The sequence below is a fragment of the Plecotus auritus genome, assembly GCF_963455305.1.
Source record: "Plecotus auritus genome assembly, chromosome: 13".
Lineage (NCBI taxonomy): Eukaryota > Metazoa > Chordata > Mammalia > Chiroptera > Vespertilionidae > Plecotus > Plecotus auritus.
Genome location: NC_137779.1, coordinates 13,170,600 through 13,195,581, shown reverse-complemented (window position 1 = coordinate 13,195,581; position 24,982 = coordinate 13,170,600). Strand labels below are relative to the sequence as shown.

The 24,982-nt window shown below is 58.7% G+C and overlaps 1 protein-coding gene across 3 annotated transcripts; it reads right to left on the bottom strand.

Moving 5' to 3' along the window:
- Positions 1-978: 978 nt before the first annotated feature.
- On the bottom strand, positions 979-24,254 carry SETD1B (SET domain containing 1B, histone lysine methyltransferase). Of its 3 annotated transcripts, none has more exons than XM_080650217.1 (17): positions 24,175-24,254; positions 23,248-23,432; positions 22,935-23,033; positions 22,036-22,306; positions 20,096-20,208; positions 18,072-19,310; positions 13,607-14,416; positions 13,017-13,278; positions 12,603-12,931; positions 12,416-12,521; positions 11,410-11,883; positions 8,889-10,148; positions 7,888-8,054; positions 6,008-6,139; positions 5,809-5,928; positions 5,594-5,731; positions 979-3,432 (listed from the first exon to the last, which is right to left on the bottom strand). In XM_080650217.1, exons 2-17 carry the CDS (start codon positions 23,416-23,418, stop codon positions 3,259-3,261), a joined length of 5,865 nt encoding a protein of 1,954 aa, XP_080506343.1. In that variant the 5' UTR covers positions 23,419-23,432; positions 24,175-24,254; the 3' UTR covers positions 979-3,258. The 3 variants fall into 3 exon arrangements, with proteins under 3 accessions (XP_080506343.1, XP_080506344.1, XP_080506342.1); XM_080650218.1 differs by lacking the exon at positions 24,175-24,254 and adding an exon at positions 23,923-24,133; XM_080650216.1 differs by lacking the exon at positions 24,175-24,254 and adding an exon at positions 23,604-24,046.
- Between the last annotated feature and the right edge of the window lie 728 nt (positions 24,255-24,982).

The window sequence follows — 24,982 nt, the reverse complement described above, 5'->3', positions numbered from 1 at the left end:
AGGTGAGTAGCCAGGGAGAGGTCAATGGGGGGGGGGGAAAGAAGATATATATAATACTTTCAACAATAATTTTTTAAAATATATTTTTATTGATTTTAGAGAGGAAGGGAAATAGACAGAAACATCAATGATGAGAATCACTGATTGGCTGCCTCCTGCACAACCCCTACTGGGGATCGAGCCTGCAACCTAGGCATGTGCCCTTGGCCGGAATCGAACCCGGGACCCTCCAGTCCGCAGGCCGACACTCTATCCACTGAGCCAAATTGGCCAGGGCTCAACAATAATTTAAATGGAGAAAAAAAAAAATCCCGTGGGTCCCTCTGTCACCACACCACTGGATCGGGCAGAGTTGAGACCTATCTGGAATACCACAAACACTACATATATTTCACTCTTCTCCACCTGTTTTATCAGTGCCCTCCCTCCTCAAATGCAGACAAGAGCACTGACTCCTTCAATGTCCAACATTTTTGAGTTCTAGTGATGGCAGTAGGATATTGGATCTAGTTTCCTTAATTGCAGACTATCAGCAGTGTTAGATTCCCAAAGTTTTAAGGTTCTGGATGGAAAACTATAAAAAGCTGTGACTTGCCCGGCTAGCATAACTCAGTGGTTGAGTGTTGACCTATGAACCAGGTCACAGTTCGATTCCTGGTCGGGGCACATGCCTGGGTTGTGGGCTCGATCTCCAGCATGGGGCATGCAGAAGGCAGCTGATCAATGATTCTCATCATTGATGTTCCTCTCTTTCCCTCTTCTTTTCTCTCTGAAATCAATAAACATATATATATATATATATATATATATATATATATATACACACACATATATAATTTTAAAAAGCTGTGACTCAGTTTAAAACCCGCTGGCCTGGGTGGACCACACCACACCGACCTCCTTCTGCCCCCAGCACAGCCAGCCCACCCTCCATGGGAGCGGGGTGTGCCCCCAACAGAAAGGAGAGAAAGGAGGGAGAGGAGAGCAAGAGAGATGGCGTATCTGTAAGAAAAGTCAGTATATTTATGGTTTGCTTTATAAAAGTTACTATAATACAATGGTACATAGTATTGAATTCACAAAAATATGAACAAATATTTACAGCAAGACACACCCACAACGGAAACACTTCTCTTCAAAACAAGTTCCATACGGATGATAGAGCCTAGAAGCACAAACACCCCTAAAAGGTGAGGGTTCTTTTCTCTGCGGGAGGGGGAAGGGGAGGAGGAGGGAAGTAGGTTGGAAGGGGCGAGGGCGGGAAAATCAGAAACCCCCAACGCTTCCAAAGCAAAGATTTGTTCAATGAGAAGGAAGGCATTGAAAAAAAAATGAGCCAATCCATTTCTGGAAATGACAAACCACTCCAGGGTTGGGGCAGGGGTTCCTGGGGACATGGGGACGGCACGGTGAGGCCAAGTCTCCCCACATTCCCCTCCACTTCCTTTATGGGGGGGGGGGGCGGGGAGAACAAAGACAGCCCCTTGGGGGCTGCACAAGTAACTGAAATCAGCCGTCTCTACAAACTACACATTTCCTCATGTGAAAAATAAATATTTCCTCGGTTGCACAATTAGGCAGAAAACCGCAAATGGGAGAGAAGGTCGCCGCTATGCCCAGGTTCCCCCTCTGTGTCTTAGCGCCCCCGATTTCATCGGCCTCGATGAAGTGGTGGGCACAGTCTCAAACAGAGAGGGCTTGGGGTGAAGAAATTGAAAGAAAGAAAAAAGGAACACAACAAAATCACCAACGACAAAAAAAAAAGAGAGAAAAATAACAATTCTTTGTACAGAATTTACATGATAACAAGCTTGACACAAGCTGAGATACCAGAGGCCCCTCGCAGGTGGGCGGCCTCACCGGCGCGGTGAGGCTGAGTCCTGGTCACTTTCCATAAATTATGTACACGCTCTGCGTCCTGGGGTGCGGGGGGGACTTGTGTGATTTTTTTGTTGGTTTTTTTTTTTTTTTTTGGAAGTACAAAGAAATGAGCAAAAAAGTCTTCCCACGTGTTTCTACAAGAAACAATGTTCCCGAGAAAAAGTCCTTTACGGCAGCCTATATACAGAAGTGGGATCTGAACTTCGAACACCTCCTTCCCCTTTTGCTGGATTTTACACACGCACGAGAACAAAGTCCATGGACGTGAACCCTGAAGAGGATGATGGGGGTGGGGGGAAGGAGGGGCTAAAAAAAAAAAAAAACCTTGTCAGGTTTAGATCTGAATTTTGAAATCTTTTCCAAGATTTTCCTTTCTCTGGGAGAAATCGTCTCACTCTGAAAATAAATATGCGCTTGATGTCTTAGGGTGAGTTGGGCTGGGAGCGAGCAGGTGACGCTTATAAACGAAAAAGTCCACATGCATCCTCCGTCAGACACCCGTCGTGGCGAGACCGGGGCCCCGCCTGCCCTGGGAGGCCCTCCGCTCGCACATGAAGGGGAGGACAGGGGAGAGTCGACAAGACCCTTCCCAGTGCCCCACCTGCCCACACCGGGGTCTCCTGCAGGGTCCCTTGTTGCTGGCATTCGAATGAGAAAGTAAACATTGAACCCAGATTTGGGGGGTGGCAGAGAGCCTAGGGGGGAAATTCCTGCCTGGGACCAGCTTGGCTCCACCAGGGTCTTCAAGGGGACGTGGCCCCCCAGGCTGCTGGGGGAAGGACAGACGGGGGGTGGGGGCCTGTAAGGTTCTTCTCAATGAGTCCACTAGTAGAGAGGGCGGGCCTTCCATAGTGTTCTGAGGTCAAAGCCACGCGGTAGACCCCCTCCTCTGTGCAGCACCTGGCGCAGCACCCTGGACCGGGGTCTCCAGCACGTGGGTCAACACACCGTCAACAGAGGCCTCTGCAGCCCCTGCCGGGTCCCCGCTCTCCGATTCTGCCTTCACATTTCAATGGTTAAAATGTCTTTTCTTTTGACAAGAAAGAAAATAAAGGGAAGACAAAACAACGTAGCAGCATTCACGGAAAGAGGCTGATGACAAAAACGGGAAGGGGACAGGAGAGAGAGAGAGATGGAGAGCCAGGGAAAGCGACACAGGAACAGAGGAGTTCACGTGGAGTCGAACACAAATCCTCGAGGGACAAGACACAGGCTGACGGACAGAGAAGCCCTTTCCCACTGAGGGCTGGAGCCGGGGTCCTGGGGGTAGTGTTGGGGCGCCAGGCCCTGATGTGGCCGCTGGGTAGAGGACAGCACCTGAAATGGGGGGGAGGTGGGGCCGGGCCCGGGGCCCCGGGTCCTCGCTGGGCGCCGGGCCTAGTTGAGGGTCCCCCGGCAGTTCTCGGAGTTGCAGAGGCAGGGGATCTTGACGTCCTCGATGGGGAACTTGTAGTCGTAGGTGATCTCCTCGTTGACGTTGATGTGCTGCTTGGAGTAGATGACGATCTTCTTCTGCGACTCCACCGTGATCACCTTGGCGTAGCAGTTGGGCTGTGGGCCGGGTGGGAGGGGACAGTGAGCAGAGGACCCCCAGGGTAGCCCTCTACCACCAGGGGCCCACTCGGAGCCCCGTGCTTGCCCTATGCCCCCATGCCCACTGCCACCTGTTCTGGGCCTCAGCTCTCCCCCTTGCCTCTGTTACTAAATAATGACAACAATGGCAATAATCATCAGTTATTCCCCAGGGCTTCCATTTCTATTTGCAACGCAGGTGACTCCCAATTTGCATTTGTAGCCCAGGCCTCACTTCTGTGCTCCAGAGAAGGGGTCAGCAAACTCCGGCCCCCAGCTGCCTATTTCAGCAAATAAAGTTTTATTGGCACACAGTCACACCCATCGTTTACATACTGTCTGAGCTCCTTTTGTTACAATGGCAGTTAAGCAGTTGCTAAGAAATGGTCTGAGCCACCAAGCCAAAAATATTTACGGCCAGGCCGGCCTGGCTCAGTGGTTGAGTGTCAACCTATGAACCAGGAGGTCACAGTTCAATTCCCAGTCTGGGCACATGCCCGGGTTGTGGGCTCAATCGCCAGCATGGGGCGTGCAGGAGGCAGCTGATCAATGATTCTCTCTCATCACTGATGTTTTGATCTCTCCCTCTCCCTTCCTCTCTGAAATCAATAAAAAATATATTAAAATATATATATATATTTACCAATGACAGCAAAAGTTTGCTGGCCCCTGCACCAGACCCAGAGCCCTAATAGTGCCCGGTGTCTGCCTGTGGCAGCTCCAGGAGACATCTCTGGGGAGCGCTGCACCATGCACGCAGGTCCCCCAAGCCTCCACCTCCTGCATTCCCCCCACCAAGGCCAGATCTGGCCCACACCTGGCTGGGTTCTGTCTCCAAAAGCCCGCCTCTTCCTGTTGACTGCTTTCCACCCACTGCCAGGAGCCCCGTCCAGGGCCCATCACCACTCCCTGGACTGCCACTGCCTCTCGGCTCTGAGAAAGTCTACTCTGAGCCAGCAGCCAGGGACACCTTCCCAAAGGGCAGCACATACTTCCACCCTGTGTCTCCAAACCTTCCAGCGGCCTGCCTCAGCTTTGAGAGACACCCGTCAGCTCTGCCTGTGAGGCTGTGACAGCCACCCCAACCTGCCAACCTCAGCTCTCACCCTGCCCTCTCGCCAGCCTAGCTCTCACCCTACTCAACCCCCCCTGCCCCGCAGCTGACGCTCACACAGGTGTTCGCCCTCCCTGCCCCAGGGCCTTTGAACGGAACGCTTGCCCCAGGCACTACCTCACCTGGGTGATTCCCTCCTGTCCCTCAGCCCTCACAGGAGAATCACAGGAAAGTCCCTACCAGCCCAGATAATGCTCAAGTCACAACCTGAGGGCAGCAGGGCTGAGAAGTCGCTGTGTCAGCACACTCAGAAGGCCTGCAAGCAGGACACACTTGGTCCTCCCAACAACCTACCGGAGGAACTGCCCCATTCCCGTTTCACAGGTTAGGAAGCTAAGGCCCTGAGACATTCAGTACGTAGCTTATGGTCACTGGCTAAGCAGTGACATCAAGACTTGAAACCAGAGTCAGGGGTGTTCTCCGGGAACAGGCCTGCCTCCCGTCCCAAGCTCCCTGTGCTTGCTTTTATTTATTTATTCGCTTATTTTTATTGATTTCAGAGCGGAAGGGGGAGGGAGGGAGGGAGAGAGAGAATCATGGATCAGCTGCCTCCTGCACACCCCTCACTGGGGATCGAGCCCGCAACTAGGCCATGTGCCCTGACTGGGAATCAAACAGTGACCTCCTGGTTCAGAGGTCGGCGCTCAACCACTGACCCACACCAGTCAGGCTGCCTGTGCCTGTTTTCAGAATGAGAAACACTTTGCTATCAAGGACACCTGCCCACTCCAGACCTGCGAGATCCACCCGGGTTGTCACCAGCCACAGGTGAGGTGTTTCAGTCTGAACTTGTAAAAATGAAGTTAAAAACTCAGCTCCTCAGTCACTCCAACCACGGTTCAGTGCTCCACACGACACAGGGCGGGCCCGTGTCTGTGGACAGCATGGACCCAGAGCTTTCCCAGCACCGCCCAGACCGTGCCCCACAGCACCCTGTACCCATTGCACAGATGGGAAGACTGAAGCTCAGAGGAGAAAGGCTCCCTGCTTGAGGCCTCCCTCCGCCCCCGCCCTGGCGGCACTCACGTTGCAGCTGTGGTTAATGAAGCGAGCAAAGTTGCCGCACTTGGTGGCATCGATGATGGTGTCGTGGTCCACCCGGAACATGTAGCTGCTCCCGATGCCCTCGTCTTCGTAGCGTTTCTCCCGCATGTCTGCGATCACCTGGCAGGGAAATGGCCTCAGTAGGGCTGGGCTGCTCCCGTCCCCACCCCGACACCAGGCCACAGGGCAGCGCCTACCTGGCGGATGTTCTGGCCCACGTACTCGATGACCATCTCGTCGGCCGCGATGGGCTCCATGGCGAACAGGCCCCAGTCGTGAATGTGGCTCTTGCAGAATTTGAGCTTTTTCTTCCGGAACTGAGGGAGGGAAGGAGAGGGTGAGAGTTCTGGTCTCAGGTCCCGTGCCACCCCAGCTGCCCTGATCGCCGGGCCTCACCTTGAGCTGGTTAAACTTGAGCAGGTCGCTGTCACAGCTGCCAGTGAAGGAGGACAGCAGGCGGCGCTGCTCCGAACGCCGCTCGGAGCCGGCCCGGGTGGAGGCGTGCGGCTGCGCCGGGATGCTCATGCCCTGCGAGGAGTCAGAGGCGGGCGGCAGGTCAGGAAAGGGGCGCCGACACCCCAGGAACATGGCCCCACTGACCATGGTACCCGTGTCCCCATCACGTCCTTGACGACCCCACCCTAATTCTGGGTCCCTGTCACTCCAACTTCCTTGCTCTGGCTTCTCTGTGCCTGTCCTGACCCTCTCCTTCCTGACAGAATCTGAGCACGCTCAAGCCCCTCCAGTCAAGATGACGACATGCTTTCCCTTCACTCCTCTGTCCTTCCTGGCTTAGCGGGGAGACCGGGAACATGCCCGCTTCTCCGCTGGAAGATGGTGGGTGCGTTTCCTCCAACCCCCGTGGCCCTCACCACGGCCCCTCACAGCTCCCCCAAAACTGGAAATCATAGCTCCTGCCGCCACACCCTCGAATCCCTTCCTTCTCCTTTTAGCGCGTGGAGCCGCACCCCTCCCCACACGCGTGCGCTGGTCCCTGCGATTAGCATCTCCACGGTGGTGATGCCCAAAGTGCAGGTGCCACCTCCCTCCCCACCTCAGTGCTTGGCATCCAGCTCCCCAGGCCTGCAGGCCAGACCCACCCCATGTCCTTGTCTCTTATGCCCAATCCAGCCCCGTCCTGTCCATTCAACTTCCAATATCCTAATATTCCTGCTATTCCTTAACAGGTAGCCACTTGTTCCCTCACAGCCACCCGAGCCCGACTACCCGCACATCTGGAATGGAGACGGCAGCACCTGCATCAGTCTCTCCCCAGCAGCCAGTGTGAGCTTGGAAATCACAGGCTGAACCGTCTCCTCCGACCCGCTCTCTCAAACCCATCCTGTGCCTTGTCGTATACGGAATGCAAATCCAACCTCGTCCCCGCAGCCTCCGCGGCCCTGTCTCTTTGGCGACACCTGGCCTGGCCTTTCCTTCCCGCCGAGTTCCTCCCTGCCGCAGCCAGTTCTCTCCACGGGGCACTGCCGGGCCCAGGGGACCTCTCTGCTCAACTCCTTACGGAAGCTTTTCTCTGCCTCTCGGTGGTCTCCCAGTTCCCCACACGGCTTGTTTCTTTACTTCATTCAGGTCTGGCTCAAATGGCACCTTCTCCAGCCCCGACTCACCAATCCCCAACCTCCTCTCCTGTGGTCTCCACCTGGCATCCCATCTGTCACTTATTTCCTATCCCCCCTTAGGATGTAAGGTCCACGAGGAAGAGCATTTTGTTTTGTTCACTGTTCTGTAGCCCAGGACAGTGCCTGGAACACAGCAAGTGCTCCACAGGTATTTGCTTCATTTAAAAAAGGAATGGCCTGGCCGGTGTGGCTCAGTGGTTGAGCGTCGACCTATGAACCAGGAGGTCATGGTTCGATTCCCGGTCAGGGCACATGCCCAGATTGCGGACTCAGTCCCCATTGTGGGGCGTGCAAGAGGCAGCCCATCGATGATTCTCTCTCATCAATGATGTTTCTATCTCTCCCCCTCTCCCTTCCTTTCTGAAAATTAATAAAAATATATTTAAAAAATAAAAAAGTAAAATAAAAAAAATAAAAAAGGAATGAGTGAGCCTTCTGGAAATGCAACTGAACTCTGCTCACATCCCTAACTAAAGCTCTCAGAGGCTCTCCACTGCCCACCCTCACCTCACCACTCACACCTGAGCCACCAGGTGACACCCTCCGTGCGCCACAACCCCTCAACCTGCCTGCACCCCATCCAGGAGGACCCCTGCCCAGGCCAGAAGGCTCGAGTGTCTGGGCACCTGATGGCAGTACCTGGGTGTCTGTGGGGGGCTCGTCTGTGCTGGCGCGGGTGTTGTTGAGGTATCTGATCTTGTCCTTCTTGTCGATGGTGTAGAAGCCCTCGCTGCGGGCACAGCCTGTCACGTGCTCGGGGATGTCGTCGTCCCGTTTCTTTTTCTTGGCTGAAGAGAGGCTGGTGGGTGGGTGTGGGTCAAGGGCCACGTGGACACCGATGGCAAACCCCTCCTGCAACTTACCCCACCAGCCCAGCCGCTCCACCCTCAGACCAACCTCCAGGAGGCTACAGAAGCCAGCCTCACTGCCCACCACACCACCCGGCCCGCCGGCCAACGCCACGGATGGCCAGAGCTCTTGCCAGGGGTACCTAGTTGCATAGCCCTGGGTGTGTTTTATAATTATCCACTTTCTGCCTCAGTTTCCCCATCTGTAAATTGGGTTCATAACGGTGCCTCTCTGGGGAACGACTGAGGTTTAGGTGCCTAGCAGAGTTCCTGACACAAAGAAAATGCTCAGTAAGTCAGTTTAGAACTGGGGGGATGAGTTCCAACCTCAAGACCCGGTTGTAACCATCGACTATCAGGGGAGCGGTGTGGCTGACGGCCCACGTTCCGGAGCCAGCTCTGCCGCTTTGTAGCTGCGTGACTTTGGGCAGGTCGCGTAACCTTCCTGAGCCTCGGCTCCCACACAGACATAACGGGATTGACAGCCCCACCTCACTGGGCTGCCCGATTAAACTAGGTGGTGGGAGCCCCAGTGCGTTTCTGCCACTGTCACGTGGTACAGCCACGTTGCTCCATTTGGTTGGCTGTGAGACCTGCCGTCTCTGGGGTGAGCTGGGCCTGGCCTGAGGGCGTTTAAAGGCGCCAGTGCCGACTCCATATGGGCACAGACACTGCCTCACGGGTGACGGTGGCTGTGCTCCCGCCCTCACGGGTATCGTGGGAGACGCCTCGGAGGTGGGTGAGGACCCCGGGCGCTGGGCGGCCGGCCCCCCGCCCCGTCTGGCAGGATATAAGGATGGTAGACCCAGAGGGTGTCGTTGAGCCAGTCCATGCCGTTGTCCTGCTGCAGCAGCCGCTCGTAGGTGACACACAAGAAGCGGATGTCCTCCTCGTCGATGCCACCGTTCCAGATGTCATACAGGATGGTCATCTCCTCAAACTCCGTCCGGGGCCGGAAGAGGGGCTGCGGCGGGGAGAGCTCGGGCGAGGCCGAGGGCACCAGGTCCTCGTGGCGCTTCTTGGGCGGCCGGCGCCAGGAGCCTCGCACCTTGGCCAGGTCCATGAACTCCTCGGTGACATCGTCACGCCCGCGGGGCCCCGGAGGGATGGCCTCAGAGAGCCACTGGTTCTCTAGCTCCTTAAAGGGCAGCTTGGTGGGCTCAACCGGGGGTGGGGGTGGGGGTGGGGGAGGCTGGGGAGGTAGGGGTGGTGGGGGGGCTGGGATCCCCGTGTTCCGGAAGTCCAGGGTCACAGCCCGGGGGTCGTGGGTGCTGGGGAAGACCGGGGTCTGTGGCTGGCCTGGCAAGAGCAGAAGGTCCCTGCCCAGGGCAGCTGCCCCTGGTGGCCGGACCAAGGACCCATCCAAGGAGAGCAAGGCCGGTGGGGATCGTCGGGGCCGGCCTGGCTTCCTCTTGATGGGGGGCGGGCAGGAGGCCAGAGGGGTGGGTAGCAGGGGTGGCAGTTGGGGAGGGGCCCGAGTTTGGGGCCGCAGGACAGGTACAGGCAAAGCCAAGGGCAGGGGCAGGGGCAGGGGCAGAGGGAGCGGCAGGCCCGTCTCCAGGAGCACCTGGGACGGCAGAGGGCCAGGCCGGTCATCGCGTCGGCCGGTGGGGAGGGGGCAGATGGGCAGGAGCAGGGGCCCACCGGGCTCGGGGAAGGTGGGCGTGAAGCTAAAGTCCCGGCCAGGTGTCCTCGGGAGGCCACCGCTGCCCAAGCTGGGGGACTGGGATGGGTAGGAAAAGGGGCTGCCGGGCACCTGCGGGGAGCTCAGGGACAGGTTGCTGCTGCCCCCTGACAGCGGGGGCTCCCCGCTTGGGGTGGCCGGCACTGTCTCTGTGCTCTGCGACTTGGCCAGGCCGCCACAAATGCCTGGCGTACGTGGGGGCTGGTCTTCAGGGGGAGGCTCCAGAGGGACGGGTGGGTGTGGGGGTTCTGGGGTCTCGGGCTCAGGCGGTGGGCTAGGTGGCCGGGGCGGTCGAGGGGGTGGCAATGGTGGCTGCAGAGGTAAGGAGAGCAGCATAGGGGGCTCGGGCTTCGCTTCCAGGTCCTCCCCTGCAGAGATGGGTGAAAACCAGGCCATTGTTAGTTGATTCAAACACCTCTGAGTGCCCTGCTTCTTCTGCCCTACTATGCACTTGATACCTGACCAACGCATAGCTCCGAGTCCCCCAAGACTCTCCTGAGGATAAAGACTGTGCCCCCAGCTAAACCCTGAAGGACTCTCAGCCTGCAGCCCAGTGTCAGGTACACAGTAGGTGCTTGATAAGTGTTAAAAGTAAATCAAAGGCGGAGACATGGTTGGAAGCCTTTGACACTGTCTTTAGAACAGTGTTCTGTGAACAGGGAATGTCCTGTGAACCAAGAAAATGGGCTCTGCTAGCGAATAAAAGTCAAGTTTCTCTTGTGCAGGACCTGTCAGAGCCTTTAAGCTTTTCTCCAAGCATTTATCTCCATTCTCATATACAGTCTTTTCTAACGTATCAGCTGATATCTTTCACCTTGCCCTAGCATCAAAGCTCTACGAGGGCAAGTATTTTTGTCTGTCTGGTCCACTGTTGCACTGTTAACACCTAGAACAGTACTGGGGACGCAACAAAGTCTTAATAAAATACTTGTGACAATAAAGACCTGTGGTTCTGTAGCCAAATAAGAGAATCAAACACAATATAACGGGCTTCTTCTCTAAGGACTTACTAGAGGTACGAACTAACCACCAACCACCGGCTAAGTTTAAATCAATTAAAACTAAGTAACAGCACAAACTCAGTTCCACTGCGCTACTCACCACACTTTAAGTGCTCTTATAACACTGTGTCGAGTGGCTACCGGATTGCACAGGGCAGAGAGCAAACATTTCTGTTGCTGTGGGAAGTTCTGGTGGAGCACACTGCCAGCGTTAACACACTCTGCGCAGCTCTGTCAGCACAGTGTCCCTGCACTCTCACCCGGCCCAGCGCCCCAAAGCCTCCCCGACCTGCCTGTCACTAAGCAACCATGCACGCCTGGCCCTCTTTGGGGGAGCATCTCATGGGACTACCGGACCAAGGGCTAACCTGTGGGAAACACTGGCACTGAGGCATGGTGACAGCAACTGTCCCCTCTGAGGAGCTAGCAGGTGCCAGACTCTATGCCGGCACCTTACACACCCTCCCATTCTCCCCTCCCACACCACCCCCTGGCGGGGGCATCATCCATCGATCCCATTTTGCAGATGAGGAACCTGAGGCTGGGGAAAGTTCTGTGATTTACCCAGAGGAGTCTGGGCTCATCCTGCCTCCGTCTCCACAGTCCCCCCTGGGGCCGGAACAGTTACCTCGGGGGGGCTCCGGGGATGGTGGGAGGTGGACCTCCATGTCTTTTGCAGGAGGTTCCGGAGACAGTGGCCTGGCCACTTCCTGGTTCAGACCTGGCTCCTTGGGGGGCTCTTTCACACCCACAGGCAGGGGCGGCTCTTCCAACGTGGGGGTCCGCTCCTCAGGGACTTCGTCCTCAGCCTCGATGTCCACTTCCTCTTCCGTCAGGGGCTCCACCACGAGGGCCCTCGTGGCCACATCCTCCTCAAAGTTCTCATCGGGAATGGCGGGAGCCATGCTCTCATCTGTGGTTGCCTCCTCTTCCTCTTCCTCCTCCTCTTCCTCCTCCTCCTCCTCCTCCCCGGCCTCCAGTTCTTCTTCATCCTCCGAGGATGACGACGAAGACTCAGAACTCGATTCAAACTCCGAAGACTCAGAACTCTCGCTGGAGGATCCAGCTCCAGCCTTGCGGGTGGCGATGCTCGCCGTCTCCTCTGGGCAGGGGACACGGGCAGGGAGCCTGTCATTCCTGCTGCGCCCCAGCCAGGCGTCAGCAGAGGGCTCCAATGGGGGACCCTCAGAAACATGGGGGCAATGGGTGTGAACTAGTCATCATTTGTTTAAACTGAGGTAAGAGCCACATAACAGAAGAGTGACCATTTCAAAGCAGTGGCTTCCGTGGTACCGGGCACATTTACAATGTGTGCAACCACCGCCTTAGTTCCAAAACCTTGTCATGAGCTCGAGGAGAAACCCAGGGGCCGGAGCAGTTACCTCCTCCTCCTTTAGCTCTTACCCTGTCCCCCACCTGTTGCCCCAGCAACCACTGGTCTACATCCCAGCCCCAGGGACTGCCCTTTCAGGACATTTCATAGAAACAGGACCACAGGTGAAGAGTGCGCTTGAATGAGATCACATTGCAAAGGCGAGACACTGTGCCCAGAAAGGGTTGGTGACTCATGCTCAGGCTCTGCCCCTGCAGAGGGACCCTGGGCCGGGCCTGGGGCCACAGCCTGCCCCGCTCACCTCCGTCCGAGTCGCCTTCCTCCTTGTCACTCGCCTCCGACAGGGCCAAGTCTCCGTCATCGTTCTTAGAGTCTTCCTGGCCGTCGCTGTCGTCATTGTCGTCATCCTGGGGGAGAGAGGTGGAGGGGTGAGCGCAGGGCCCCCTCGCCCAGCCTGGCACCCCAGGCCTCCCCACCCTGAATGGCACCTTATCTGACGTGGAGGAGGTGGAGGAGGAGGAGATCTGACTTCCAGGGGCTTCCTCCTCCTCCTCCCCCTCCTCCTCCTCCTCCTCCGTGCTGTCCTGCTCCTCCTTGTCGGAGGCCGAGGATGAGGGTGAGGTCGTCGAGGACCCCGAGGAGGAGGACGCCGATGAGGATGAGGACACGGACAGCGACTCCTTCTCGTCCTCCTCCCCGCCGCTGTCCAGCTCCAGGGGCCGGGCGGGCCGTCGCCGCACCCCCACGCCCTTGGGGTCCCGCTTGGCGAGCTCGCAGGGGGCGTCTACCATGTCCCGGTCCCGCTCGCGCTCCGACTCTGTGGGGAGGGAGGGTGTCGGTGGGCGAGGAGGACCGGGACGGAGGAGACCCCAGGACCTGCTGGGAGACGGGGGGACACAGACCTTCGTCTTCCTCGTCCACAGAGGTCGAGGGCCGCAGCCGCTTCTGGTCTCCGGATGTGGCCGTGTCCGGCGGCTCCTTCCTCTTGACCTTGAAGGAGGGCAGGCGGATGGCCCCGCGCAGCCCGATGCCCAGGCCCAGGCCCTCGTAGCCCAGGCCCTCGCCCTTGCTCCACGACTCCAGCAGGCCCGAGGTGATGCGGTCCTTGGGCTTTGGCCGGTCCTCGTCCTTGTGCTCGCCCGACTTCACCGGGGTCAGCGAGGCCTGCGGTGCGAGAGAGGGGACAGTCACCGTGATTAGGGTGCTGCTGGCGACTCCCCTGGGTGGCCCTCCAAGCAGCCTGCCTTCTTCCAGTGTTGACAGCCGCAGGGTAATCGGCCGCTCCCTGCCTCCGTGCCACCACTGGGGACACCCCGGAGATTTCAATTCACCGAAAACATCGGTGTTACTGACACACACGTTTCACAAACGACATCCGTGCTGGCCTATTTTGAGGGTACAGCAGTGTTCCCAGTCGTGTGTCTTGGGAGAAGAGAGGGTGCTGGCTAGGCCTGCCCGCTCACGACCCTGGGGCCCTGAACTGCCCACCCACCTTCGCCATCCGCTCCTTCTTGTCCCACCACTCGTCGAAGGCCCGGAAGGCGACCACCTCCACCATCTTGCGGTTCAGGTCGCGCTTCATGATGGCCTTCAGCTCCTTGAGCACCACCAGCAGGACGCCATCCACGGTGGCCTTGTGGGGGTCCTCCTGGCGTGGCATGTAGCCTGGTGGCGGCACTGACGGGTCGAACTTGGGCAGGGGTGGCCAGGGCTGCCCACGCCCTGGGCCCGTGTTGCCCAGGGAGAAGGGGCTCCGGTAGGGGGGCAGGTTGACAAACTGCAGCCCGGCCGCAGCAGCCATGAAGGGGGGGTAAGGGCAAGCGCCATGGCCAGTCATCAGACGGCTCAGCATCTGTGTTTGCATCTGGAAGGACATGGGCATGCCGCCCCACTGGCTGCCCAGCACATGGCTCATGTCCACCTGCATCACGGGGAACAGCCCGGGCGGGAAGGGTGGCAGAGGTGGCAGGATGGGTGGGGGTGGGACACCGGGTGGCGCTGGCAGAGGTGGCGGGGGCACCGACACAGCTGGGTGGGCCGGGGGTGGTGGGGGCGGCGGTGGCGGCAGAGGTGGAGGCATGGGGAAGCCAGGCTGTGGTGGAGGTGGTGGTGGGGGAGGGGGCAGTGGTGGGAAGCCAGGGGGTGGGGGCAGCGGCAAGTTCGGGGCCAGCACAGAGGGGCCTCCCACAGCCGCCGACCCTGGGGTCACCACCATGGGCTTGGGACAGTCGGCACTGGTGATAGGGGCTGAGGGCATCTCGTCATCTGATATCTCCATGTCCTCACCCGAGGACTGCTGGCCCTGCGGAGAAAAGGGAGACAGCAGTGAGTCAGCCTGGAAGGCCAACCAGCCCCCGGAGCCCCCTCCGAACACCGGCAAGTTGGAGGAGAGGCCTCCAGCCATGTGGCCTTAGCAACGCACTTCAGCTCTCTAAGCCTCAGTGTCCCCATCTGCATAATGGGCATCATAGTACCTGCCTCATGGGCCTATCATGAGGACTCAGTCATTTTACAAACAGTTCCTCAGCATTGTCCTAGGTGCTGGCAACACAGCGGTGAACAAGACAGACAAAATCCTTGCTCCCCCAGAGCTGGACTTCTAGAGCAGTGGTTCTCAACCTTTCTAACGCCGCGACCCTTTAATACAGTTCCTCATGTTGTGGTGACCCCCAACCATACAATTATTTTCGTTGCTACTTCATAACTGTAATTTTGCTACTGTTATGAATCGTAATGTAAATATCTGTGTTTTCCGATGGTCTTAGGCGACCCTGCTAGCGGTTCTCAACCTGCGGGTCAGCCTGCTGTCCTCAACTGTGGCAGAGAAGCCTGCGGAGAAGGTGACATGTGACCCGGGGGGGTTAACAGTACTAAGGGTACATAAATAGGAGGTATGTCTTTATTTTTCCTTAAATACTCTTTTCATCTAGTCTCATGATGTATGGGCCACTTAGTAGGGGCCAGTGTGAGGCTGAATCTCATTTCTTTTCTCACTTTATTTTAAAAATCATCATCTGTATGCTATATTGTTTTCACCACCCCAAGTGGTCCCACCCTCTTTCCCTCTGGTAATCACCATACTATTGTCTGTGTCTGTCTGCATTTTGGGTTTTTTTTTTTTTTTTGTTTTTGTTTTTTTGCTTAATCCCTTCACCTGTGTCACACAGCCCCCCAACTCCCCACCCCTCTGACAGCGGTCAGTCTGTTCTCTGTATCCATGAGTCTGTTTCTATTTTGTTTGTTAATTTTACTCATTAGATTCCACATATAAGTGAATCACATGGTGCTTGTCTTTCCCTGACTGGCTTATGTCACTTCGCATAATGCTCTCCAGGTCCACCCATGCTGTTGCAAAAGGTGAGATTTCCTTTTTTTTTTTTTTACAGGCAAGTAGTGTACACGCACCACAGCTTTTTCCTCCACTCAGCGACTGAGGGCCACGCGGGCTGCTTCCAAACCCTGGCTACTGTAAGTAACGCTGCAGCGAGCACACGCACCCCATTTCTCATCTGCGCTGTGACCTCGAGATGCGGGGCTCTCCTCCCCTCCCTCCTGACAGGTGAGGAAACATGCAAGAGCGTTGAAAGCCACTGGCCCAAGAGGCAGAGCCAGTCGTCAACAGGCCAGGGCTCAAGCCAGGATGCTGCCCAGAGCGGGGGCTGTTGCTGGAGTCCAGGGACCTGGTAGCCCCTCCTGGTGAACAGGGGAGTCGAGGATGACCCCAGCTCTAAAAGGGGCAAGGGCCAGTTTACATTGGGATGCAGGGGGAGGCCTGGGGTTGCACGGCGGGGGTGGAGCAAGAAGGCAAGCAGGGGTGGGGAGAAAAGGGCCGGGCCACCCCCAGGCTCTTGAGTCAGGACAAGAGGCGAGAAGCTGCCCTGGATGAACCTGGCTGAGACGGAGCCTTTTGTAAGTTGCAAGCCTGGGAGTGCATTTGAAGGCTGAGGGGACGGGGTGTGTGCAGACTGTAAGGTCAGCCTATAGGTGAGGAAGGCCTCAAAGGAAAATGGGGGGGAGTGGAGAGGAATAGCAAATCTATGGCTGCAGCAGCAAAAAGCTCTGTCTTTTGCTATGTTCTCTCTATTCTCCTTCTCTCTTTCCCTACCTCCCAGAGTCCCCACGCAAATGCTGCGAGAGCGAGAGCGACTGGCAGACTCAGCCTGGTACTCAGGGACAGCGCCCAGAAGATCAGCCCTGGACAGCGCCCAGCAAGACGGGCGCCGCAAGCAGAGGGTTAACCCAGCCGGCCAATCACAAGGAGACGGGGAACTGCGCTTCAGCCCTCGGTCAGCCCCTCCCTCCGCCCTTCCTCGCCTGGGGTGAGAACCAGAACCGGTGGAAACAGCCCGAGCGCCCAGCACCAACGGGCACCAACCCAGGCTGTGCCTGGAGCTTGCCTTGCGGCACCTCACTCGGGCCCAGACAGTGTGAGGCAGGTGCTCTCACCATCCCATTTCACTGACACCGAAACTGAGACTCAGAGAGGGAAAGTGCCTTCCCTAAGGTCACATAACCAGTGAGTGCCAGAGCTGGGGCTCAAGGCCTGGCGCCTGCAGTTTTAACCACCAGTCTGTGAAGAAAGGGAATCTCCCCCCTTTACTGCCCACCCCCCACCCCGCCCAGCAAAGCGGGCCTCCCTGGGCAGCTCTCCAGCAGCCAGGGTTGCAACTCCCTGGTCAGACCCTAGGAGCCGGGATGCTGCTCTCCCGGCTGCCAGCAGGGGGCGCCCGAGGCCAGCCTGGAGGTTATCAGTGCTCCCAGGCTTCCCTGGGCTAAGGTCCTGAGGCATCCAGGACCCCATCTCTCTGGGCCTCAGCCTCCCCCCACTTCTCTACAGTGACTCGGTGGGAAAGCCCACCCTCCGACTACTCTGGGCTTCTTGCCCAGCTTGTCAACGGAGGGAAGAAGGGAGGACCACTGGGCTGGCAACCCCCACCTCTGCACACCTGTCAACTCCCTAGGCTTGGACTCCTCGGCACCTGAAACCACTTCCCCAGAACTGCCTGAAGGCCCCCTGGAGCCCCAACCACCTGTGGTCCCTCCTGGGCAGGCCATGTTCTTCTCTGTTCCTCCCTGAGGCAGGCAAACCAGCTTAATCAAAGGGCCTGGGCGGGGGACCCTCCTCCCGCCACCCACAGGGGCACTGTGCTCTGTCTAAGCCCCTGGCTGCTCATGCCCGTCGGGCCCACAGGTTCAACGCAGGTCTCCAGGAGGGGGAGGAGTGGTCAAGGAAGATGATCTAGTACCTGCCTCCAGGGAAATGTGGCATGCGGCACCCACCACCCCCAATCCTGAAGCTGGAGGTTCGGGCAATGAGACCCCAGGAGAGGATCTAAGGGTGAGGACAACGTGGCCTGCTCCTGGCTGTGGCCCTCCCCCTGGGCTAACCCTTAACTCCTTCACTACTGGAGCCAGGGAAAGTGGGAGAAGGGACATTTCAATGCCCTCTCTGCCTGCCCGCCATGGCTCCCCTTCTTTCCGGAGGCACCAGGGTGCAGGAGACAGGGCTCCAGGGCTCCCACCTTCTCCCCAACCTTCCTGAGCCTCAGGACCAGCCCTAATCATCCCTAAGCCACCCGAGAGAGAAGGGCGCCCACACCATCACCACAGTCCATGCTCCCTGGGACCTGAGAAACTCCTACCAAAGAAGATCCAATCAGGATTGATCCCAAGGAAGTCTTGACTTCCCATTCCTGACCGGGAGAGGGACAGAACTAGGTCACGCTTCCCTTCTCTCCACGGCTACTAGGGAACCCAAGAGCCAAACCAGCGGCTCAATCACAGCCTCATGCTTCTTGCATCTTTTTTTCATTCTCTACCTGTTATTCTGGCTGCTCTGGCCCTGTTGCTTCTGTGTCTTAGCTAGCTGTCCAAGGAGATGATGTTTCAAAGGGGTGAGGGAGACACAAGACAGACAAAACTAATCCCAGACATGAGATGGACAGACATGGTGGTACCTCATCCATCTTCTCTGAGGTTGGGGTCCTGTCTCCAGCCAGGTCCAAGGTCACCTCAGTTGTTTGGCCCAGAAGACCGATGGGGTCTGGGGGGCCTGGCTCGGGTGGAGGTCGGGGTCCCAGCCCCAGGTCAAGCTCATCGTCCTCATCCGAGTCTGGCAGGGGTGTGGGGCTAATATCCTCCAGGCCGGTGCTGGAGGGGCGTGAGGAAGGTGGCGTGGGGCCTCGAAAGCCTGGCTGGGAGTTAGTGCCGAAGGGTGCCAGTGGGGAAAGCTGGGAGGAGGAGGAGGAGATGGGGCTGCCCTCCATCTGCAGCTCCGTGTCCGAGTCCTGCTCCGGGAGGAAGGGTAGCTTGGTTCGCTGCTCCTTCAGCAGCATCTCGATGCGCGAGTCCAGGCTGTCGTGGGGCTTCTCCAGCCCCGCAGGCGACGACTCCAGCGTGGGCGTGCCCGGGCTGTCGCAGGGCTCCGGACTCCAGCCGAAGGTTGGCCGGCCACCCAGCTCCATGCTGTTGGCATCGGGGGGCGGGGGGCCGGGCGGCGTGCCCGGCTTCTCCTTGGTCCGGGGCTCAGTGGGCGGCAGGGGCGGGGGCGGGGGGGCTCTCCGGAACTCCCCACTGTCCCGGGCCCCAAAGGCGGTGGTGGCGGCGGCGGGCTCCTCGGGGGGCGGGGGGAAAGGGGGCACAGGAGTCTGATAGGGAGAGAAAGCAGACTTGAATGTGACTCCAGGAGCGGGGGCCGCTTGGGCGGGTGGTGGAGTGTGGGCAAATGTGGCTGAATCCTGCGGCTGGGCCTTGAACGGAGGGCCACCGCCGGCCCCACTGCTAACGGCCCCAAATGGGAGGTCCACGGAGCCCCTGAAGGTGGCTGTGGCCCCGGCCACCACAGGGACCGCGGAAGAGTTGTGGACATAATGATGCTCGTGGCGGCGGTTGTAAGCATCCGTAAACTTGCTCTCGTGGCGCCGGGTCTTGAAGGTCACTGTGGGGTCCTGGCTGAAGAGGTAAGAGGGTGTGGGCTGGCGGCTGGAGTAGCTGGAATCCTGCGAGAAGGGGGTGCCCAGGCGCGGCGTGAGCGGTGTGCCCTGTCCATAGGAGTTGGGTGTGTCCAGGCGACAGCTGGAGTACGCAGTGTCCTGGGAGAAGGGTGTCCCACCACTATTTGGGGTGACAGAGGATGAGCCAGAGCCACAGCCTGTAGAGAGGCCACCATCCTTGAGGCGCTTCAGGGCATCAGACAACTAGGGAGAGAGAGAGAGAGGGAGAGAGAGGGAGAGAGAGAGAGGTGAGATCACTGGGGAGGGACGGGGATCCGTCCCCTTCTCACTCTGGCGGCCAGGAGTTCAGAGCCAAACTGGTTGCTTTAGAACTGCAACGTGTAAAAGTTAGGGGCGTGGGAGGTTGAAGAGGAGTGACTGGATAGTCCTAACCTTTCTCTACTCTCAGGGACTCTGGAGGGCTTTTCCTAATCCCTGAGGCAGAGAAAAGAGAAGATCCTGACATCTTGGCTACAACTGGGATCTCCTTCCTGTCTCAGGCTGGCAGAAATCAAACACCTTCCAGGCAGGGGTAGCAGCAAGGACTATGGTCTTGGGAGTGAGAGGGTGGCCTCCCAGAGCTTTGGTTGAAATAATATGACCTGGTAAACGTGCCTAAGGAACCCAGCTGACCAGCAAGGGAACGGTGTCTTCATTCAGGTAAAGCTACTCCGGAGGGTGGCCGGGCAGAAGCTGGGGAAGGGCTGGGATGGGAATCTCCCCAGGTGCGGGTGGTCCAGGTGAGCATCCTGGGAGGCGGGGGCTGGGGGAGGAGTCAGTCTTGCTCTGGAAAGAGGGACCTAAACTCTGCTTTCTGGGAGCAGGCGTAGAGGGGTGCACAGGACGCAGCATCGACGACGACGAGAGCGGGCTCTGGGGCCGTGGGAACCCCAGCCTGTAGGTGGCCAGGCTCGGTTCCCTCCTAGGCCCTGGGGGCCACACGAGGGAGCTGGTGATGGGGAGAGGGGGCACTGATGTGATAAACCCACCTGCAGGGCCTCATTCACGATGGGAGAGACAGCATCCAGCTCACCCACCGGGAGGGTCTGGGGTGTGTACCGGCCCGTGACCAGCAGCTCGTAAAACCGCATTCGGGTTTCCCCTGTGGAAGGACAAGGGAGGCGGGATTCAGCCAGGTTCCCCGACGGGGCAGCCCCCACAGGCTGGCTTCTTTGTGGGTCCCTGTGCCTGAGACCCCAAGCCTGGACGAGCTGTGTGAGTATAACCAAGTTCCCACCTCTCTCTGCACCCTTCTCAGGAGCCCTTTCTGCTCAACGAAGCTGCTAAGTTGTATGATTTTTCTCATCCTGAGACTCAGAAGTTAATGCCTGGTGGGGCTGGGATTCCTCCAAATACAGAAATGCCACCCCCAACACAAAGCCTCTTCCTGCACCTGGACACCCAGAGAAAAGAGCCAGGTCTTCCCAGTCCTATCCTTTCCCTTTCCCACTGAACAGCCAGGGCCTGGCGGCGCGTGGTGAGGAGAGGGGACAGTTTGTGGGTAACTATTGGGGGCCAGGTGACCAGCAGTTTACAATACCAGGTTCCTGTGAACACCACAGGCCTCTCCCTCCGAACAGACTCCCCAGCTCCGGGGCTGGTCCCACTGAGCCCCGCCTGGTGACCTTCTACCCCTCCCAGCAGAGAGAGGCCTCTATAGGCCAGGGGCCCCAGATCTCTGATATTTATAGAGCCCCGTGAGGCAGCTGCTTACATATGCAAAGGAGACGCATTCCTTGAGCTTCACTTTACACTTTACTGGTCTCTTTCTTGAAATACAAACTTAGCTGGCAGCTCTGAGGGCCCCCACCTTTTTTTTTTTTTTTCTCTTCTTTGCAGAAATGAAATTTTGGTGAGAGCTGGCTGCTCCTTCGAATGGGGAGGGGGCTCCACATTCAATTCTCAGGCCTGCAGCCACCCAAGGGGATGTAGGTTTGAAAGGGTCTGTACTCCCCTCACAGAGATTGAGAAACTGGACCTGGGGGTGTGGGGGGCTGTGGCTCAGAGAGGATCCTGGACTTGTGTACAGCTCAGCAGAGTTTAGGGGACAACAGAGCCCACCCAGAGACCTCGAGGGGCTCTGGACCCAGTGACAGTATCTGCCCAGTCACAGGGCCGGCTGGTCCTCGGAGTGCCCGGCTCCGATCCCAGCTCCTTCTGTCTTGGTGGGAACTGGAGTCCTTGCTCACCCCTCCAAGCCAGCATTCAGTAGGAGTCTCCCGGTACCCACAGGGTGGGAGGTGTGGCCTCCCCAGCTGGCCGCTCCCAGCAGCCAGCAGGGAGTGAACACAGTGCAGGGGAGGTGCTGCTGTCTCTTTAAGAGAGAGGAGGGACGACACAGTGTCAACCCTAGAGCACCCAGAGCAGCCCGCCCCGCACTATCTGGAACATGATCAATGAAACCACACTCTGGGCCCAGATTGGTTCCCACTTCCAGGGGGAAGGGGTGGCACGGATCCTTGGAGGGCTCTCCTTTTAGCTGGGGGACATACTCCTTATGCATTTAAAGGCATCCTGGTGGCTCTCCCTCCTCCCCCGCCCCCCACAAATAAACAAACCCAGACTCCTCCCCTCACAGAGGGCAACACTGGGGACTGACTGTCTGAGCCCAGGCCACCTGGGCTCTAGAGGGGCCCTCCTGGGTGTCCTCGGTGGGGAAGCCTCCGGATGGTCCCTAGAGGCACAGTGGCCAAGGACCCGCACATTTGGTAAATTATAGCTTGTCTCCTAGCAACAGACAACACATTTAGCTCCACGTGACTCTATCCTCAGGGGGAGGGGGGCAAAAATTTTTTTAAAGATTGTAGAGAGGCATTGAAGGAAGAGTGAGGGGTCCCAAACAATGCAGGAGGGGCTCTGGGAGGGGGAGGGGCCACACTGACAGGTCTTGAGCTCCTGGGGGGCGGCTCTTGAGCCCGCCTCCACTCACCTTTGGTGTCCAGCTCCACGTGGATGATATTGCCCATGACCGAAGTGCTATGCAAGTGCTGAACCGCCTCCTTGGCTCCCCGGACCGTGGCAAAGACCACCTTGGCAATGCCCAAGTGCTTCTTGGTCTTGGGGTTGTACAAAATCTCCACTTCCTCCACTTCCCCATACTTCTTGCACATGTCCCTCAGGAAGTTTTCACGGATGTTATCGTTCAGTTTGGCAAATGTCACCTGCTTCGGAGGCACCGGGCCCACGTAGAACTCATCGATCTGGCAGGAGATGAGGAGGAAGGGAGTTTGGAGAGCATTGAAATTGAAGGGAAAACACAACATTCCCCACTGGCCTGCCCTTTGAAAACAATGAAGGGTAAAAAAAATAAAAAAAATTTTGGGGGAAAAAATGCACGCGGGCGGGCCCGGGAAGCAGAGGATTAAATCGTTTGGAACGTGGAAGTCCTCCGGGTTCGAAAGGAAAGGGGAAAAAGAAACAGTTTCTCTTTCCCCCCTACCCTCCACTCTGGCCTCCTCTCCCTGCTGCTGAGTCAGGAGCGACCCCTTGGGCTAGGAAGTTGTCCCTCTAAAGCCACAAGGCTGGGAAGGGGGGCGGGTCCTGGAGCCAAGCCCCCGTACTGGCAGGAGCCAGGTGGGGACCCGCAGCCCCCAGCTGGGCGGGCAGGACATTGTATCAGCACCTTGATTACAGTTTCACCGCAGGGTTATTCTGTTTACAGTAGCTCAGAGGGGACGCCCCTCTCGCAGCAATCTCCCCCTCCCCGCCAAAACTTCCCTGTCTGGGACGGCGGGAACTCAGAATCCGGCTGGGCTCCGTCAGGACTGGCGTTATTTTCGAACTCGGGGAGGGGGAGGAGGGACCGCGGGGCAGGGGGAGGGGTCCTACCTTGAATTTGGGCACCGACAGCTCCAGCTCCTTGTTTTTGGTCCAGATCCCGACCACCCGGGGATCTTCGACAATTTCCACCGGGCGGTTGCTGGACATCTATAGGGAGGGGGGGCGGGGTGCGAGGGTTGGTCTCACTCCCCAGGGTCAGGGGCAGACCCCCTTCTCCAGGCACTTGTCAAACTCTAGGGCTGGGGACCGGGCTGACAGTTGGCCGGGTGGTCGGGACGGGGGTCTCCGGGCCGCTCGACCCCTCTCCCGGGGCACGACTGGGGGTGGGTAGGGGCGGCGGGGAGGCGCGCCGGCTACTCACCGCCAGGCTGAAATGCTGCCCATCGTAGCGGTACAGTTTATGGTGTCCCTTTTTCAGAGCCGGGTCAATCATCAACTTGTAACTTCTCCAATGGTGGTTCCTCCTCTCGCCCGAAGGGCCGGGCTGCGGCGGGGGCTGCTGGTGGTGGTGGTGGGGGTGACTGTTCTCCATGCCGTTAACCCAACCTGAAAACGAGCAAGTTGTTGTCGTCTCCGCCGCGGCGGCGGCGGCCGCTTCTACACACTCGCTAAAGAATCAAATCGTCCAGCCCCCACCCCCTCCCACCTTACCAGCGCGCCCCAAAAGGCGCTGTCTCGCTGGCTCCCCCCAAAATAAGAATAGAGCGAGAGAATAACCCTTTCGGGAGAATTAGAAGCCCGCCCGCTCGGCCACCGTCTCGAGGAGACAGCGAGGGGCTCCCGGGGACCCCCGGTGCAGGCTGGCGGGGCCCCGGGCGCCGGGAGGACGCGGGCTCCGGCCCATGGTGCCGCCCGGCCGCCCGGCGTGGCGCGCACTCGCTCGCTCGGCCCGGCTCGGGCGCGGGGCTCGTGGCAGGCCTGGCTCCGCCCGCCCGCCCGCCCGCCCGCTCGCTCGGCCGGGGCCCGGGGCCGAGGCTGGGGGCTTGGGCCGCCCGGCTGCCCGGCCGCGGCCTCTCCCTCCCCGAGCCGCGCTTACATCCCCGCCGGGCGCCGGCCTCCCTGCGCCGCCAGCCAGTACATGGTGTCCCCCGCGGGAGCCGAGACCGGGGCTGCCGGACGGGGGGCCGGGAGAGGGGGGAGCCGCCGCCGCTGCTGCCGGGCCCGGAGCTGCTGCTGCCGCCGCCGCTGCTGCTGCTGCTGCCCCGGAGGCGGCTGGCGGCGGAGGCTCGGCTCCCAGTAGCCGCACATCCCACAATACACCGCTAAGGAGCCCGACCCGAGCGCTCACCCTCCTCCTCTTCCTCCTCCTCTTCCTCCTCCCCTCGCCTTCCTCGCCGCTTCCCCAGGCACTCTCCCGGCAGCGGCAGCTGCGCCGCCAAAGCCTGGGCCCCAGCGGCCCCCCACCCCTCACTCGCGCGCTCCCACACTGCCTCCCCCCTCCCCAGGGGAAGGCCTTTTAATTTATTTATTCTGCTGGGACCTAGGTGGGGGTCTTGGCGGGCGGGGGAGGGGGTCTCCCCGGGCTCTACCTCCCGCGGCTGAGGCTGCCCTTCGAGCCGCGGCGTGCGCCTCGGGCCTCCACAACTGTTTCCAAACTGCCAAGGCCGGGAATGGGCGCGTGGGGGCTCGGGGGACAGGGCTGGGATTTTGGGGTGTAATTGTGTCTGGACGCTCGAGCTGCGGCGGGGGGTGGGGGAGGCAAGACGACTCAAGAGTTGCAATCGAGGTATCTCCGCTCCGGCTTCCTCTTCTGCCCGGCGACCCCCTCCCCCCTCCCGGAGCAGAGCTAGGGAGGGGAAACCAGGATTTTAACCAAATTAGCATTCACATTCCTGGGAGGATGCAGCCCTCTCCTGGACCTGGCTGATACAAGCTTTTTGCTCTGTTTTTATTTTTGGAGAGCAGAGCCCTGTAATTGTCCAGAAGACATGCTTCTCTTCCCCCCCACCCCCTTCTTCCTCCAGCCACCAGCAGAGGAGAGAGTCCCCCTTTTTTGCATTTATCTTTTCCTTCCCCTTTCTTTATTAAAGGTCCGGGAGAGGCGGCGGCCAATCAGCGCGCGGCTTCCATCTTGTGAGTTCAACGCCGAGGCTCCC

Excerpts from the sequence above, each read along its gene's own strand:
- SETD1B (XM_080650217.1), bottom strand. The coding sequence starts at position 23,418 with ATGGAGAACAGTCACCCCCACCACCACCACCAGCAGCCCCCGCCGCAG. Across the intron at positions 14,417-18,071 it reads CCTCAGAGAAGATGGATGAG|GGCCAGCAGTCCTCGGGTGA; the intron begins GTACCACCATGT and ends TTTTCTCCGCAG. Across the intron at positions 6,140-7,887 it reads AGCCCCCCACAGACACCCAG|GGCATGAGCATCCCGGCGCA; the intron begins GTACTGCCATCA and ends GACTCCTCGCAG.